This window comes from Oryctolagus cuniculus, chromosome 1 (genome assembly GCF_051225735.1).
Source record: "Oryctolagus cuniculus isolate XC-2025 breed Fujian yellow rabbit chromosome 1, ASM5122573v1, whole genome shotgun sequence".
NCBI classification, from domain to species: domain Eukaryota; kingdom Metazoa; phylum Chordata; class Mammalia; order Lagomorpha; family Leporidae; genus Oryctolagus; species Oryctolagus cuniculus.
In genome coordinates, this window is record NC_142867.1 from 190,706,822 (window position 1) to 190,723,206 (window position 16,385).

The 16,385-nt window shown below is 42.8% G+C and overlaps 1 protein-coding gene across 2 annotated transcripts in view; it reads left to right on the forward strand.

Moving 5' to 3' along the window:
- The window catches only part of TEK (TEK receptor tyrosine kinase), a 129,443-nt gene that overhangs the window by 88,816 nt on the left and 24,242 nt on the right, over window positions 1-16,385 (forward strand). For both annotated transcript variants that reach the window (XM_051844874.3, XM_051844873.3), the window contains exons 10-12: window positions 5,663-5,824; window positions 7,544-7,678; window positions 14,898-15,185. In XM_051844874.3, the coding sequence (XP_051700834.3) occupies window positions 5,663-5,824; window positions 7,544-7,678; window positions 14,898-15,185 (585 nt within the window). The remainder of the gene's footprint in view (window positions 1-5,662; window positions 5,825-7,543; window positions 7,679-14,897; window positions 15,186-16,385) is intronic.

Here is a 16,385-nt window from a genome sequence, read left to right on the forward strand (position 1 = left end):
ATGAATTAATGTTTCAAACTTATTTAATCTGAGTGGATCTGTATATATTGGTGGCTTGAGGAAAAGGAATCGCTGGAGATAAATCCAAGTTAAATGGGATGGTGTGCATGGATACAGTAGGCAACTTTAAATCTGTAAGTTATTTATGAACAGATTTGGATAAAACGCATAACAGCTGTTGGGCATTAATGAGGAAAGGGACTGGGCTAAGTGCATCACACATTTCATCTCTGAGAACTTTGGGCAACAGACATTTTTACCACCATTTGCCAGTGAGGAAGCAGACTCAGCTCTACAAGGTAGAATCATGTAAGAGTTGGTTTGAAGCCAGGAGCTTCTTCTGGGTCTCCCACGTGGGTGCAGGGGTCCAAGGACGTGGGCCATCTTCCACTGATTTCCCAGGTACATTAGCAGGGCACTGGATCAGACGTGGAGTAGCCAGGACTGGAGCCAGCCCCCATATGGGATGCCAGCCCCACAGACAGAGGCTTAACCCTCCACGGCACAGTGCTAGCCCCTATGCCTCAGCTTTCAACCTGTGACTCCTGACTCAGAACCCAGCACCTTCTCTACATCGTTTGCTTTCTGAGTCTCTTGTGCTACAGATGAGGAAGGAAGATATAAAAGCTGGTTTGTATTTGGCCTACTTCATTACTTTAGAAATCTTTGGGGAAACCCCAGAGGTAGCTTCCATAAATGAAATGATATGAATACTTAGAACATATTTAAAAAAAAAAAAGGTCAGTAGCAAGAGTAGCATAATTGCAACCTCAGATTTAGATTCTCTGCCCTGAAAACCAATATAAACACCTCAGAATTCTTATGACTGTTTTGATTGCAGGCAAAACAACATTTAGTAAAACACTTATATAATCCAAATAACTTCTTACGCTTTACATGCTCTTGGAAGAAAGGAAATTATAGGCAGACAAGACAAATGACCATATTTTTAAGCTTCTTGGAATGCTTGTTGCACATGGCAGATAAGCAGCAAGTCAAACACCGTGTTGGCAGGGATGTTTGGCTTAGCAAATAAGATAGCTACACCCCTTGTTGCAGTGTCTAGGTGCACGCCAGCTCCCCATTCTGCTTCTTGTGAAGTGAAAGCTCAAGTGGTCTGCTCCCTGATAGCCATGTGAGACAACTGGATTGAGTTCCATGCTTCTGGCTCTGACCCCCAGCCATTGTGAACATTTGGAAAGTGAACCAGCAAATGGGAGCTCTGCCTCTTTCTGTCTCTTGAATAATTTCTTGCGAATTTTTTTTCTTTCTTATCAAAAGTTGCCAACGTAGAAGAGAATCACAAATTCTAATTTATAGTCTAATGAAAGACTGCTTACAACATCTACACAGACAAAACTCCAGTCCTAAGTCACTGATGCCTTTTTGCTGTTATATTGACTGATGGTCATAAACATGGAAATAACCACTAGGGAAATTATTCAGAGTCTTTAATGAGAGTATTTAAATTAGACACAAGGCTTTACCCTCTGTGCAGATTGGTGCAATCACCTTTGGAAACTGGCAATTTGTAACAGAGCTAAACATTCCTACCTTATGACCCTGCAGTTCTACTCCTGGGTATGTATCCAAAAGAAATGACTATGTATATTTAAAACTAGACATTAAAACTAGTTTGTGCCTAATAGCCACAAACTAAAATGAATGTTCGACATGAGGAGGGATCTGTGAGTTATGGTATACAGTATTGATATGTATTAGTTTTCTAGATTGGCCATAACAAAAAGAAGCATGACTTAATAAATTTACTCACTGCCCTCTGTAAGTTAAGTGACTGTGTACTCGGGCTTACCTAACTAAAACTCACGTGATCAGGGATACAGCTTGATCAGCTTCTTACCAACTTCAGTATCCTGACCTGGGACAACTTGCTAAATTTCATTAATCAGTCAGCAGGCTTTACTGAAGGCCTCTAATGTTTTTGTCCCTGTTCTGGGCATTGAGAATACAGCAATGAATAATGCAGGGGAAAAATGTGTTCTTATCAAGGAGCTCACGTTTGCAAAAAAAAAAAAAAAAAAAAAAAAACAAACAAACAAACAAAAAAAAACCTTAATACAACTTAATACATTATCCCTCTTAGTAGTTTTTTGTTTGTCTGTTCTACTTAATATGACTGGTTTAATTCTGTAATTAATACACAGTTATTCTTAAGTGTTGAAATTTAACTGAAATGTGATCCCTGTTAAACATAAGAGTGGGAATAAGAGAGGGAAGAGATGTACAATTTGGGACATGCTCAAGCTGACTTGCCCCAAATGGTAGAGTTAGAAACATACCAGGGGACTCCAATTCAATCCCATCAAGGTGGCATGTACCAATGCCATCTCACTAGTCCAAGTGATCAATCTCAGTTCACAATTGATCATAATGAAAGGACTAAGAGTCAAAGGGAGCACATAAACAAGTCTAGTACCTGCTAATACTAACCGATAGAATAAATAAAGGGGAGAGTGATCCAACATGGGAAGTGAGATACTCAGCAGACTCATAGAATGGCGGATGTCCTAAACAGCACTCTGGCCTCAGAATCAGCCCTAAAGGCATTCGGATCTGGCTGAAAAGCCCATGAGAGTATTTCAGGCATGGAAAGCCAAGACACTCTGGCAAAAAAAAAAAAAAAAAAACAAACCTAAATGAAAGATCTCTGTGAGTGAGATCCCAGTGGAAAGAACAGGTCTTCAAAGAAGGAGGTACCTTTCTCTGAAGGGAGGAGAGAACCTCCACTTTGACTATGACCTTGTCTATTCAAGATAAGAGTCGGAGAACTCAAGGGGCTTCCATAGCCTTGGAAACTCATGACTGGTGCATAGGGAGATTACTGATGCCATAAACAGGAGTGTCAATTGGTAAAGTCAACAACAGGAGTCACTGTGCACTTGCTCCTCATGTAGGATCTCTGTCCTTAATGTGCTGTACATTGAGATTTAATGCTATAACAAGTACTCAAACAGTATATCTCACTTTGTGTTTCTATGGGGGTGCAAACTGTTGAAATCTTTACTTAATATATACTAAACTGATCTTCTGTAAAAAAAAGAAATTATCAATTCCCAACTTGACTCTCACTGGGATTAAATATGACAATAGGTCTGATCTGATTTCATCATCATTTAAAAAATCATCTATTATTTTTCACTTTATGTTTCTGTGTGGGAGCAAACTGTTGAAATCTTTACTTAATGTATGCTAAACTGATCTTCTGTAGATAAAGAGAATCGAAAATGAATCTTGATGTGAATGGAAGGGGAGAGGGAGTGGGAAAGGGGAGGGTTGTGGGTGGGAGGGACGTTATGGGGGGGAAGCCATTGTAATCCATAAGCTGTACTTTGGAAATTTATATTCATTAAATAAAAGTTAAAAAAAAAAAGGCGGTGGGGGAGATAAGCAGTGGGCAAACAAATAAGTAAAGTAGATGGTTTATTAAGATGCTGAGTGCCATGGACACAGCTGAAATCAGAAATGAAAGTGAAGAACGCTGGGTAGCTGCACAGGTGGCTGTAATTTTAAAGAAGGTGGTTAAACCTCCCTCAGATGACATTGGAGCAAAGACTTAAGGTCATACTTAAGGATAGTAAGTCAAAATACTGGACGGAGAGGAAGAGTAAAATGATTACAGTCCCCTCTGGAACCTGAAACACTGCAGGACACAGCATGCACTGATGGGAAGGCATTTCTAAGAAGGCAGGCTAGTGAAGCTCACTGGAATCCACTTAACAAACACTCAGCACTGATAGGTGCTGGTGAACAAAGCTAACGTGGTATTTGCCCCAGTGTAGCTTAGAGTCCAGTTTGATGAGTTCTTTTAGAAAAATTTTCCCCAAACTTCTTGCATCACCATAAAATTTTACTTTTTTAATTAAAAATTGTAATAAATCGATGTTTGACAATAATGGCTTTAATTTTTTTTTAAATTTTATTTTCATCTTATTTGAAAGGCAGAGAGCAGAGATCTTCTATTTGCTGCTTCACTCTCCAAATACCCATAACAGCCAGGGCTGGGCCAGGCTGAAGCCAGGAACCCAGAACTGCACATGGGTCTCCACACGAGCAGCAGGGATCCAAGCACTTGATCACCTGCTACCTCCCAGGGTGCATTAACAGGAAGCTAGATTAGAAATGGAGTAGCTGGGACTGGAACTAGGCACTCTGTGAGGGATGTGGGCATCGCTAGCAGTGACTTAACCATGCCAAACACCCAACTCACCATATAATTTTAATATCACATATGTACTAAATGTCTGTTTCTACAGTACGCTATTGAAAGGTTACAAATCATTGCAATATCTAAGATGTCTTTCATCCCACCCCATGCCCTGAACCAGTTTTCACCTGGTTGAACTGCTGTCACCCTTACTGAAGATGGTCTTTAAGATGGGGAGATCATTCTAGACCATCCATGTGGACCACTGCCGTCATGAATCTTTACAAGCTGAGGGCCTTTCCTGACTATTATCAGAGATACCGTAGCGGAAGGAAGGTTAGAGACTGTTGCTACTGTTGACTTGGAAGGTAGAGCAAGGGTCCTCGAGGCAGTTTCTAGAAGCTGTAAGGAGCAAGGACACAGGCTGTGGAAAAGAACACAACCTTACTGACACCTTGATTTTAGCTCAGTGAGACCACTGTCTCGCCCCTGACCTCCATATCTATAAAATAATGAATTTGTGTTATTTTTAAATGAAGACATGGGGGAAAGAGTGAATGAGTGTATACATAGTCTTAAGTCACCTGAACTTAATGATCTCTGGAAATTAGAGCAAAGGACAAATAGAGGTTCTATGAAAGTTTATGGTGCTTGAGCCCAACTGAGGTTCTGAGAAGTCCCCTTGTGAAAATTCACAATGGAGCTAGAGGTTGAATGACAAGCAAGAGGGTAATGAGAGGCAGAGCGTTCCTTGCAGAGAACAGCATCAACACAGAACCTATGACAGAGAGGAGCTCTGTGTTTTGCCAGTTGGGTGAAACTGAAAGGTTGGTAGGATTGCAGTTTGGGGCAGGGAAACAGCAGACTGAGAATAGGCAGGGGTTCTGTCATGCAAAGCCTGGCAGGTCATGGTACAAATTAATCCTGTATGTAATAAGAATCCATTGGAGATTTTTTTGTTTTGTTTTTGTTTTTTGATAGGCAGAGTTAGACAGTGAGAGAGAGACAGAAAGGTCTTCCTTTTTCTGTTGCTTCACCCCCCAAGTGGCCGCTACGGCCGGCGCACCGCACTGATCTGAAGCCAGGAGCCAGGTGCTTCCTCCTAGTCTCCCATGCAGGTGCAGGGCCCAAGGACCTGGGCCATCCTCCACTGCACTCCTGGGCCACAGCAGAGAGCTGGACTGGAAGAGGAGCAACTGGGACAGAATCCGGCACCCCAACCGGGACTAGAACCCGGGGTGCCGGCTCCTCAGGTGGAGGATTAGCCTGGTGAGCCACGGCGCTGGCCCCCATTGGAGATTTTAAGCATAGATATGTTCATGTTATAAGGAAGCACATAGATTGGATAATGGGTTGGAAGAGCGTGAGCAAGGCACAGAGCTCAGCGAGTGATAAGAGGACTCACTGGGATATGTGAAGCAATCGTACTCTATGCTCACATAGCAAAATAGAGCCCCACTGTCTAAGGACTAATCTGACTGCCAAACTTTTATTTAGTTCTTCCAAAGCCTCTGAATGCCCCAAATGTGATCGACACCGGACATAACTTTGCAGTCATCAACATCAGCTCTGAGCCTTATTTTGGGGATGGACCCATTAAATCCAAGAAGCTTCTGTACAAACCTGTTAATGATTATGAAGCTTGGCGTCATATTCAAGGTAAGGTTTGGACAACAAAGTTCCCAGCTGTGAATGTGGTACCAGAAGAAAAACAATTTCCCCAAAGATAGAAATTCCTGTCTCTCTGCCCTAACCTTCCACCCCAGGTAGGGTGGCTGTCATGAGAATTACATTTAAGCGTATCCAGGAGCAATGCAGGAGGCCCTCTGAGTTCTGGGCTAACTTTGTGAAGCCTCTGTGCACTATAGACACAAAACCAACTTGCATCATGAGTTGCCATCTACACCAGTTTTCCTTTCCATGCGCCTCTGGATGTCCAGTCCCGTTTTGAGTTACTCCGTCCAGCCTGGACATGGTGAAAGGTGATTGTTTATACCTGGAATATGGTAACTGGGAATTCTGGGACCTACTGGAAAGGAAGAAGACGTAATCTGCTTAAATCCTGAGTGATTGTCGTACTTATCGAGTTATTTATTTTTCTCATTTCATGTTTTGCCTTATCCTACAGACTCCTGACACAGATATTTAAAGGACTTTGAACCTGGATAGTTTGGGCTGTGCATATGAGACTTGGGAGGAGGGACTGTGGGCAAGGAGAGCCTCTATCCTGACTTCCAGAAGGAAAAAATATATATATATGATAATTAAAAGTAGCAAAATGTCAAAATTGTTAAATTGTTGAATGACAAATTCTAGTTCAATTTTGCATAAGAATCATAATTTTAAAAATAAAGCGAACATTATCCATTGACCATTCTGCTTCAATTGGGCCATCTTGCAGAGACCTGCTACTAACATGCTTGTAGATAACATGTGTCCCTCCTTCAATACTTCCATCTCCCTCTGCCTATGATTTCCTAAAAAAGAGCACTCTACCCATTCTATGCAGATAATTGAGAAAGTTTCCAAAAAAGAAGAAAATGGGCTTACTAACAGTAGCTGACTGCTGTTGAGTAAGGTCATGGTATCACTGAGCTCTTCACACACCATTGTAGACTCAGCCAGGGATGTAAGAGATTGCTATTTCCGGTATCAGTAGTGACAGTGTTTTTCATCACGTGGTGATCATAGCCCACCATCTTTCTCTAGAAGAGGCCATCCACAAAGGAGTCTACTGAGAACTGTTAAACACCACAGAATCTTTTCTTGTTGACTAGGAATTTATCATATGATAAGACACAAATTTACACTGGGAATATCCATGGAGAAACACAATGGGGCAAAGGAGAAAAGCACATACCATTTGTTTACAGGAATGGTTTTAAAGACTTCAGAGCCCTTCATTGTCATGATACGGCCACTACAGATCAGTGATCTGGTCACATTAAGCAAAGCCTCAATGCATCTGTTTCTCTTGATAGCTTGGCTGCAATCCATGTATATACTTGAAAACAGAAAGTTATATGGTTTTAATTGAATTTGCCCCCCCCCCCAAACATGGTACTCCATATGGTAGAAGACTTGTGTGTTTTTGATTCTACAAATTAAAAGACAAAAGCACTAGAGCCAAAAATCTGTAAATGGCAAAGAGATGTACATTATATAATCTGGAAACATCTTAATTTTCCTTAGATTAGGAATGACCAAGACTTAAAGATGAAACTGTCACTCTATTTCACTAAGACACTCTTTTTAATACCTAAGAATAGTTTACATTGCAATAACAACCACCCTGGTTTAAAACAATGTACCAAAAAAAAAAAAAAAAGAATGTACAAGAATGCCAGCTGAGGTTTCCTGAACTTTCCCTCTTCTCAGTGACAAATGAGATCGTTACACTCAACTACCTGGAACCACGAACAGAATACGAGCTGTGTGTGCAGCTGATCCGTCGTGGAGAGGGTGGAGAAGGACATCCCGGACCCGTGCGACGCTTCACCACAGCCTCTATCGGTCAGTTCAAGCCAGCAGCAGGCATTTATTCGTGGCCTGGGTGGGAGGGGGAGGAAGGGGAAAGAGGAAGGAAGACCAGGAAGGGCGAGGTGGTGGGTGAGTGGGTGGGTGGGGATGGAGGTGGAAGGCGTTTGCTTTTGAATGGGTGGGAAAGTGACAGGAAGGCTGGAGACTGTGAGCCAAGCTTTTCCTTTATTTGGGCTGGACTCCTGCTCTGTGTCCCCGGGGGAGGGGATCTGTAGCCAGCCACAGGGACAGAGAAGGAAGCAGATGAGCCTTCAGGAAGGCAGGGACATCCCTTGGGCTCACGGTTTACTCAGCAGCAACTGTGCTGAGCCTTGGCTCCTGTATTTGACCACCGACTTCCTGTTTCCTTCTTAAGGGTCCAGGCCTAGCTCCTGGCACATACAGGCTTCAGAAATCCCAGTGTGTTTATTTTCAAAAACAAGTTCTAGTTTTTCAAAGTAATGCATGTACATGGTTAAAACATCAAATAGAATGAAAGGCTTTCATCTAAAGAATAGCACTCCCCTTACCTCCCAGTCCTGCTTGCTATAGGCAGCCATTTGTATCTCCTGAGGTTCTGTCTTGTAATATTTACCTCCATGCTTCTAAATCACTGGTTCCCAAACTCTAGCACCCATCAGAATCATCTGGGGAGTTTGTTATGTCAGATGGCTGGGCCCCTCCCCCTGAGTTTCTGATTCGGTAGGTTTGGAGTGGAAGTAGGGCTGGAGAGTTAAGCCGTGGCTCACTAGGCTAATCCTCCGCCTCGCGGCGCCAGCACACCGGGTTCTAGTCCCAGTCGGGGCGCCAGATTCTGTCCCGGTTGCCCCTCTTCCAGGCCAGCTCTCTGCTGTGGCCAGGGAGTGCAGTGGAGGATGGCCCAAGTGCTTGGGCCCTGCACCCCATGGGAGACCAGGATAAGTACCTGGCTCCTGCCATTGGATCAGCACAGTGCGCCGGCCACAGCGGCCATTGGAGGGTGAACCAACGACAAAGGAAGACCTTTCTCTCTGTCTCTCTCTCTCACTGTCCACTCTGCCTGTCAAAAAAATAAAAATTAAAAAAAAATTTGCATTTCTAGTGGGTTCCCAAGTGATGCTTGAACTATTGGCTCTGGGTTCACATGTCTTAGATAATATATGTAGCAACGTTTGACTTATCAGTGCTATTCAGTATCTGTTGGCCTTCTGTGCTTAACTGAAGAACACTTGAATTTGTGAAGTCTACTTGATGCTGACCTGGGCTCCAGCTTTCTGCTCTCAGGAATCCGCCTCTGAAATATCAGAGTGATCCTTTGTAAAGCTCTCTTTGCTGGAACTTTGATTTGTTCACTGTATATAATCGTTCTGTTACTGTCTCTTGGCCAGTGCTTTATAGTTTCAAGTCCACATATATATATATTTTAGACTCATTTATTTATTTTATAGTTTTGTTAAACTTTCAACAGCTTTTCTTCCAGCCTTGTATTAAGCAACTAGTAAATTAGTTATAGTAAATTTATTCAATAAATATAAATTATCAATTATATAACTTATAACCTGTGGTTCATATGTTTAATTCACACTACCTTGGAGGGTAAGAATTATCATCTACCTCTTTTTATACATGGAAAGTAGTCTCAGAGTGGTCACTAATTGATGCATCACTGTATTTTTTAATTAATTTTTTAAGGAATACAAATTTCATAAGAACAACTTTAGGAATATAGTTCCTCTTCCCACCATTCCTGTCTTCCCACCCACACTCCTACCCCTCCTCTCCTTCTCCCCTTCCCAGTCCCATTCTCCATTAAGATTAATTTTCAATTAACTTTGTACACAGATGACCAACTCTGTACTAAATAAAGATTTCAACAGTTTGCATGCGCACACACACACACACACACAACTGTTTGAGAACTAGTTTTACAGTTAACTCATAACTCATTGAGGACAGAGGTCCCGCATGGGGAGTTGGCGCACAGTGACTCCTGCTGTTAATTGAACAGTTAACACTCTGATGTATGATGTCAGCGATCGCCTGGGGCTCTGGATGTGATGCATCACTCTGACTTCATGTCCTATTTCTCTATTAGTTTTATCCAGAAGCTCAAAAGTAGTATTTCCTCATTCCAGTTCATAACTTCTTCCTATTATTTTTAGTCCATTTACTGAAGGGAGAGATATGGAATACATTAGTGAGGAAACCAGGATGAACATTGAGCTCTTGTTCTGCAGGGACTGTGTACTCTAGCTGAGACACCCTTCCCCTGTCATACACACACACACACACACACACACACACACACTCACCCACTCACCCTACCTAGTCTCATCTGACCAGTGGCAACTTTAAAGAACCAAATGGGACTCAAAAGCTACTCTGGGACTGCTTAGAAGCCTTGTACAGGTAAGAAACTGCTTCCTGGGAACACATCGGGTTGTGACTCTGAAAAGTAGAACCAGAAACCATATATGAATCAGAGGAAGAATGGCTCTCCTCATCAGAGACCTCAGATCTGTCATTAGGTTGCTGCTGAAAGGCAAATGGTAGTTAATTCTCTCTTAGGTCAGTGTTGATGAATCAAAAGGGAAGGTCATCATCTGACTCAAATGGAAAGTATTTATGGAACAGAGCATAAAACCCAGAGCCACGCGGTGCTGTCTACAGCCCTTAGAATATGTTCCAGCCAGGATGTATTTAGAGGTCTCCTGGAACATTTCAAAGAAGTTCTCAGGGGTGGGAGGGTAGGCAGCTCCTGAAGGTTTTTCTTTTCCCATCATGTGAATTTTGCTGATCGTTGTTTTTTGATTCTTCTGGCAGTTGCACTGTTCGGGTGTTGATTGAGGTGTTGAAAGCCAGAGAGTCCAGGAGGGGAGGGAAGAAAACACATTCTGAAGCCATTTCAGAAAGGGACATGCAGGGAGGAGTTAAAGGTTGTCACGTCCCTGAAGGGAAGGAAGAGGGAAATGGCCACTGATTGATTCCTTCTACCAGGCACAGGCTTAGGGGATTTACTGGTATTCCATAAAATGTCAACTCCGCATTCTACGTTGTTGCTGTGTAAGCCTGTCAGACCATGTTGGGTGGCTTATTTTAGAACTCAAACTTTATTTCTTTTCATTTATTTAAAAGGCACAGCCACAGAGAGAGAGATCAGACTGATGAAATCTGAAGCCAGGAACTGAATCCAGGTCTCCTGCATGGGTGGCAGGGACCTATCCTCTGCTGTCTTTCAGGGTGCTCGGTAGCAGGAAGCTGGACTGGAGCCAGAGGTGGACTCAAACCCAGGCACTGTGATGTGGGATGCGGGTATCCCAAGTGATGGCTTAATTTGTGACACACACTCACAGAACTTAAACTTTAGAGATTAGTGAAAGGATTGATGTCACCGCTCTATATTTGCAAAGGTTAGAGAGAAAGAATCAGTAAGAGCTTCAGCACAATGCCAAGCAAAATGCCCCGCCAATTGCTGGTTCTCACTACTCTGAGACCGCTCAGTAGTAGATGTGAATTGAGCTGAAATAAACATGGGGATACAAATAACCTTTTCATATGCTGATTTCATTTTGTTAGGGTAACATCCCAGGAGTGGGATGGATGGGTCATATGGGAGATCTGTTTTCGGATTTCTGAGGAATCTCCATCCTGTCTTCCAGAATGGCTGTACTAGTTTACATTTCCACCAACAGTGGATTAGGGTATCTTTCTCAGTCATGGCATTGACTGTATATAAAGGCCATTCATTTTTGTGTGTTGATTTTATATCCTGCAACTTTACCAAGCTTTCTTATGAGTGTCAATGGTATCATAGTGGATTCTTTTGGTCCCCCTATATATAGAATATTGCCGTCTGTGAACAGAGATAATTGACTTCCCTTTTCCATTTTTGTATCCCTTTGCTTTCTTTTTCTTGCCTAGTGACTCTGGCTAAAACTTCCAGAACTGTATTGAATTACAGTGATGAAAGAGGGCATCCTTGTTTGGTTCTGGGTCTTAGTGGAAATGCTTCCAACTTTTCCCCAATTAATAGGCCATGAATTTTTGTGTTTTGCCTTGTTGTGTTGAAGAATGTTCCTTCTACACCCAATTTGCTTAAAGTTTTTTTTTTAATCAGGAAAAGATGCTGTATTTGATCAAATGCTTTCTCTGAATCTATTGATATGATTATATGGTTTTTATTCTTCAATTTGTGAATTCTGATGTATCACATTTCTTGATTTGTGCATGTTGAACCATCACTGCACACCAGGGATAGATAAATCCCACTTGGTCTGGGTGAATGAGCTTTCTGATGTATTGTTAGATTAAATTAGCTAATATTTTGCTGAGAATTTTGTTATCTATATTCATCAGTGACATTGGTCTCTAGTTCTCTTTGTTATATCTCTTATCTTTTTTTGGTTTTGGAATTAAGAAGTTGCTAGCCTCATAGAAGGAGTTTGGGAGGATTACCCCTCTTTCAATTGTTTTGAATATTTTGAGAAGAATTGGAATTAGTTCTTTAAAATTCTGGTTGAATTCAGTAGTGGAGCCATCCAGTCCTGGGCTTTTGTTTCTTAGGAGGGTCTTCATTACTGATTCAATCTCCATCTGGGTTATTGGTCTGTTTAGATTGTCTGTGTCTTCCTGCCACAAAATTGGTAGATTGTATGTGTCTAGGAATCTGTCCATTCTTGATTTTCCAATTTGCTGGCATATAGTTGTTTGTGATAATTTCTAATGATTCTTTTTCTGTGGTACCCATTGTTACATCTCCTTTTTGATCTCTGATTTTATGGATTGGAATCATCTTTTTTTTTTTTTTTTTTTTTTTTAGTTGGGCCAATGGAGTATCAGTTTTATTTTATTTAAAAAAAACTAGCTCTCATTTCACTTATCATTGCTAACTTTTTTCATTTCAATTTTGTTTTGTTTGTTCTCTGTTTCTTTCCTCCTACTTTTGGGTTAGGTTTCTTCTTGTTTTTCTAGGTCCTTGAGATGCATTGTTAGATCACTTACTTGCAGTGTTTCCAATTTCTTGATGTAGGCACTAATTCCTGTAACCTCCCCTTCTTACCACTGCTTTTGCTATATCCCATAAGCTTTGATATGTTGTATTGTCATCTTCATTTCTGGGAATTTTTTGATTCTTCCGTGAGCCACTGTTCATTCAGGAGCATGTTGTTCAGTCTCCATGTATTTACATATTTTCTAGACAACTTGTTAATTTCTAGCTTCATTCCATTGTGATCAGAAAAGATACACAGAATGATTTCAATTTTTAAAAAATGTTCTTGAACTTACTTTATGTCCTCAGCATATGGTCTGGTCTGTCTTAGAGAAGTTTCCATGTACTGATAAAAAGGACATGTATTCTTCAACTGTGGGATGAAATGTTCTCTGGATACCTCTTAGGTCCATTTGGTCCATAATGTGGATTAGCTCTCATTTCTTTATTGATTTTCTGTCTAGTTGACCTGTCCATTGATGAAAGTGGGGTTTTGAAGTCCCCCATTACTATTGTATTGGAGTCTATGTCTCCCTTTAGATCCCTTAACATTTGTTTTAAATAGGGCACCCTGCCATTGGGTGCATAAACATTTATTATAGTCACATCTTCCTGTTGAATTGATCCCTTCATCATCATTTAATGCCATCGTCTCTTTTAACACTTTGTTGTGGAAATACTTGCCTGTTTTCTCCTCTGATGGCTTTTATTTTTGAACTATGCTTTCGTGGCTTAGTGGAGTGTCAGCTCCTTCAGGGAATACCCAGAGGCATGTGCTGGGTGGGGCCAGAAATCTCTGGTCAATGGTCCAGGGTGGGACGAGAATCCAGGGTGACACCCAAGTGGGCTGGGTTGGATGTCTTCTATTATCTGCAGGGGGGAGGGTATGATCACACTTATTGGTGTAATCACAACCTCGCCTCTTCTCTTCCAAGGTGATTAATGCCCTGGGGTAGGCCTCAGTGGGTAGACCCCTCACCCACGCAAGTGCACGTATCACACAAAGGATCTGTGTAGTCTTCAGTGTGAGCACCGAACCCTCTGCAGTGACCCTCCCCAGACAGTCAGGGAGCTCTGAGCCTCTGACACCAGACGCAGTGATTGCTCAAAGACCCAGCTGCACCCCATGCCCTATCATGCAGCCACAGGATTCCCACAGTCACAGTCTGCACGGCTTCCAGTCAGGGGTGCAGGGGATTGGCTCTCAGCTCCGCAAGCCTGCCCGTCACAGAGAGAGCAGTGATGTTCCCAGAGCCAGCTGGATGTGGGTGCTGTACCTTGGCAGTTTGAGCCCTGGAGCCTGTGATAGGTTGTGAGGATGGGAGCACCTCACAATCCTAAATGGATGCCTACGTCCCTGTCAACCCTCCAGTCAGACTCAAAGTCGGGAAAATGTTACCCTGTGGTTAAATGCCCCGGTTTGCATGCAAGAGCCAGGGCTGCCTCTGCTGGCGTCAAGATGGTGCCTGCTCCGTGCTGGTTGCAAGGTGCCCTTATGGGGGGGTGAGGAGAAAGAATTGTGCTTTTTCTTCACTGGGTTAGGTGGGTACTCTGCTCCCTGCTCGGGCTTTAGGCTGGACTCACTGTGGTCCACGAGATTCTCCCTCGGGCAGTGTCACCAGTGACATGGGCTGCCACAGTCTGCTCTCGCCTTGCTCTCCAGAGCTGGTGTCTCCAGCCCTTGGCTATGGGGCCATGGCCGGTGTCCCTGCTAGATCTGCACTTTCCAAGCTGGTCCACAGCATCCCTCTTCCTTCGGTAGAATTTCTACTGCAAACGTCTCTCCAACTCTCCCCTGGGAATGCACTTCCACTGCTTTTCTTCTGCTGTCTTCCCCCTGTCAAAATCAGCACATCTTTTCCCTATTCAGCCATCTTGGGATCTCTACAAATAATGATATAAGGAACAACTTCATGTCCTTGTCTTTTCTCTTCCTTTGGTGTTTCTCTATAGGATAAATCCTGTAGTCAGATATTAGGGCCAAACTATATGATCATTTCTAGGGCTTTTGAAAAAATAGTTCCAAGTTACTCTCCAAGAGGGTTGTGCTCCTGTTGTGCTCAAATAGCATATTAGATCTATTTTAATAATCGATACTTTGATACGGAAAAGTGTACTTTATGGCTGCTAGCTCATGTTTCTTTTACAGCATGTTGAGTTGTGTTTTATTCTCTAAAGCTGTTCTTTGGGCCCACCATTGCCTCCACTCCATGTAAAGGCACTGACTTTTCTTATTTTTCCTAGGACTCCCTCCTCCACAAGGTCTCATCCTCCTACCCAAAAGTCAGACCACTCTAAATCTGACCTGGCAACCAATATTTCCAAGCTCTGAGGATGACTTTTACGTTGAAGTGGAGAGGAGATCTGTGCAAATAAAAAGTGATCAGCAGAATATTAAAGTGCCAGGCAACTTGACTTCAGTGCTGCTTAACAATTTACACCCTCGGGAGCAGTATGTGGTGCGAGCCAGAGTCAACACTAAGGCCCAGGGGGAATGGAGTGAAGATCTCACTGCCTGGACCCTTAGCGACAGTAAGTAACTTGTGCTGCCCCAGCCTCACCTGAACTGCACTTGGCTACTGCCACTGGGACTTAGCTTCAAGACTGCTCCTTAGAAATCATGGAAGGTGGTAAGTTGTGAGTGGTGGCTAACTACTGCCCCGCCCCTCTTAATCATTTTAATCTCCTTAATGTACAAGAGAGCTGCATTTGAATGGGCAATGATTCAGGTAAGACTGAAAAATGTACTTTTGCTTGTTTATTAAGTAAGTTAGTAACATGAATAAGGTTGTCTAAGACTTGGTTAATAAGCCTCTAGGACAGTTTTTAAGGATTATTGTAAATCTTTATGCACATGATGCTGATTTAAGTACAGGGGGTCTTTCCTAATCTTAAAAGACAAATAAGTTTGCTTGAAAACCGTTCATAGCAGACAATTCATGAAGTTAATGTATATATTGGAGAGCAATAAAATGACTTGTCTTTCAAGATACCATGCTTTTATTTGCTTCAGAGTGTCACTTAAAATTAGTTAGACCGGCCGGTGCCGCGGCTCACTAGGCTAATCCTCCACCTAGCGGCGCCGGCACACCGGGTTCTAGTCCCGGTTGGGGCGCCGGATTCTGTCCCGGTTGCCCCTCTTCCAGGCCAGCCCTCTGCTGTGGCCAGGGAGTGCAGTGGAGGATGGCCCAGGTGCTTGGGCCCTGCACACCATGGGAGACCAGGAAAAGCACCTGGCTCCTGGCTCCTGCCATTGGATCAGCGCGCCGGCCGCGGCGGCCATTTGGAGGGTGAACCAACGGCAAAGGAAGACCTTTCTCTCTGTCTCTCTCTCTCTCTCACTGTCCACTCTGCCTGTCAAAAAAAAAAAAAATTAGTTAGACCTTTTTGGGTTTATTTGCAGTAGTAAAATGAGAACTGCACCTACACACTTTGAAGCCCTTGGAAAGAGGAGATAATTCTGGCCACACCAGCTATCACTACTGTCAGGATCTCTTGCCAATGCCCAAAGTTGGTTCCAAGCCTCCTTAGGAAAAGGTGTGGGAACAGGCTCAGGGTTTTCCAGCCCCTCTAGATGGTATAAGTGACTCCTGAGGGTTGGAACTGTTATGTCAGTTTATGGCAAGTTTTTTCAAGATTTATTTGAAAGGCGGAGTTTTTTTTTTTTTTTTTTGGGTGGGGGTGGGGGAGTGGAGAATCCACATTCTGTCTGCTGGTTTACTCTCCAAAGGG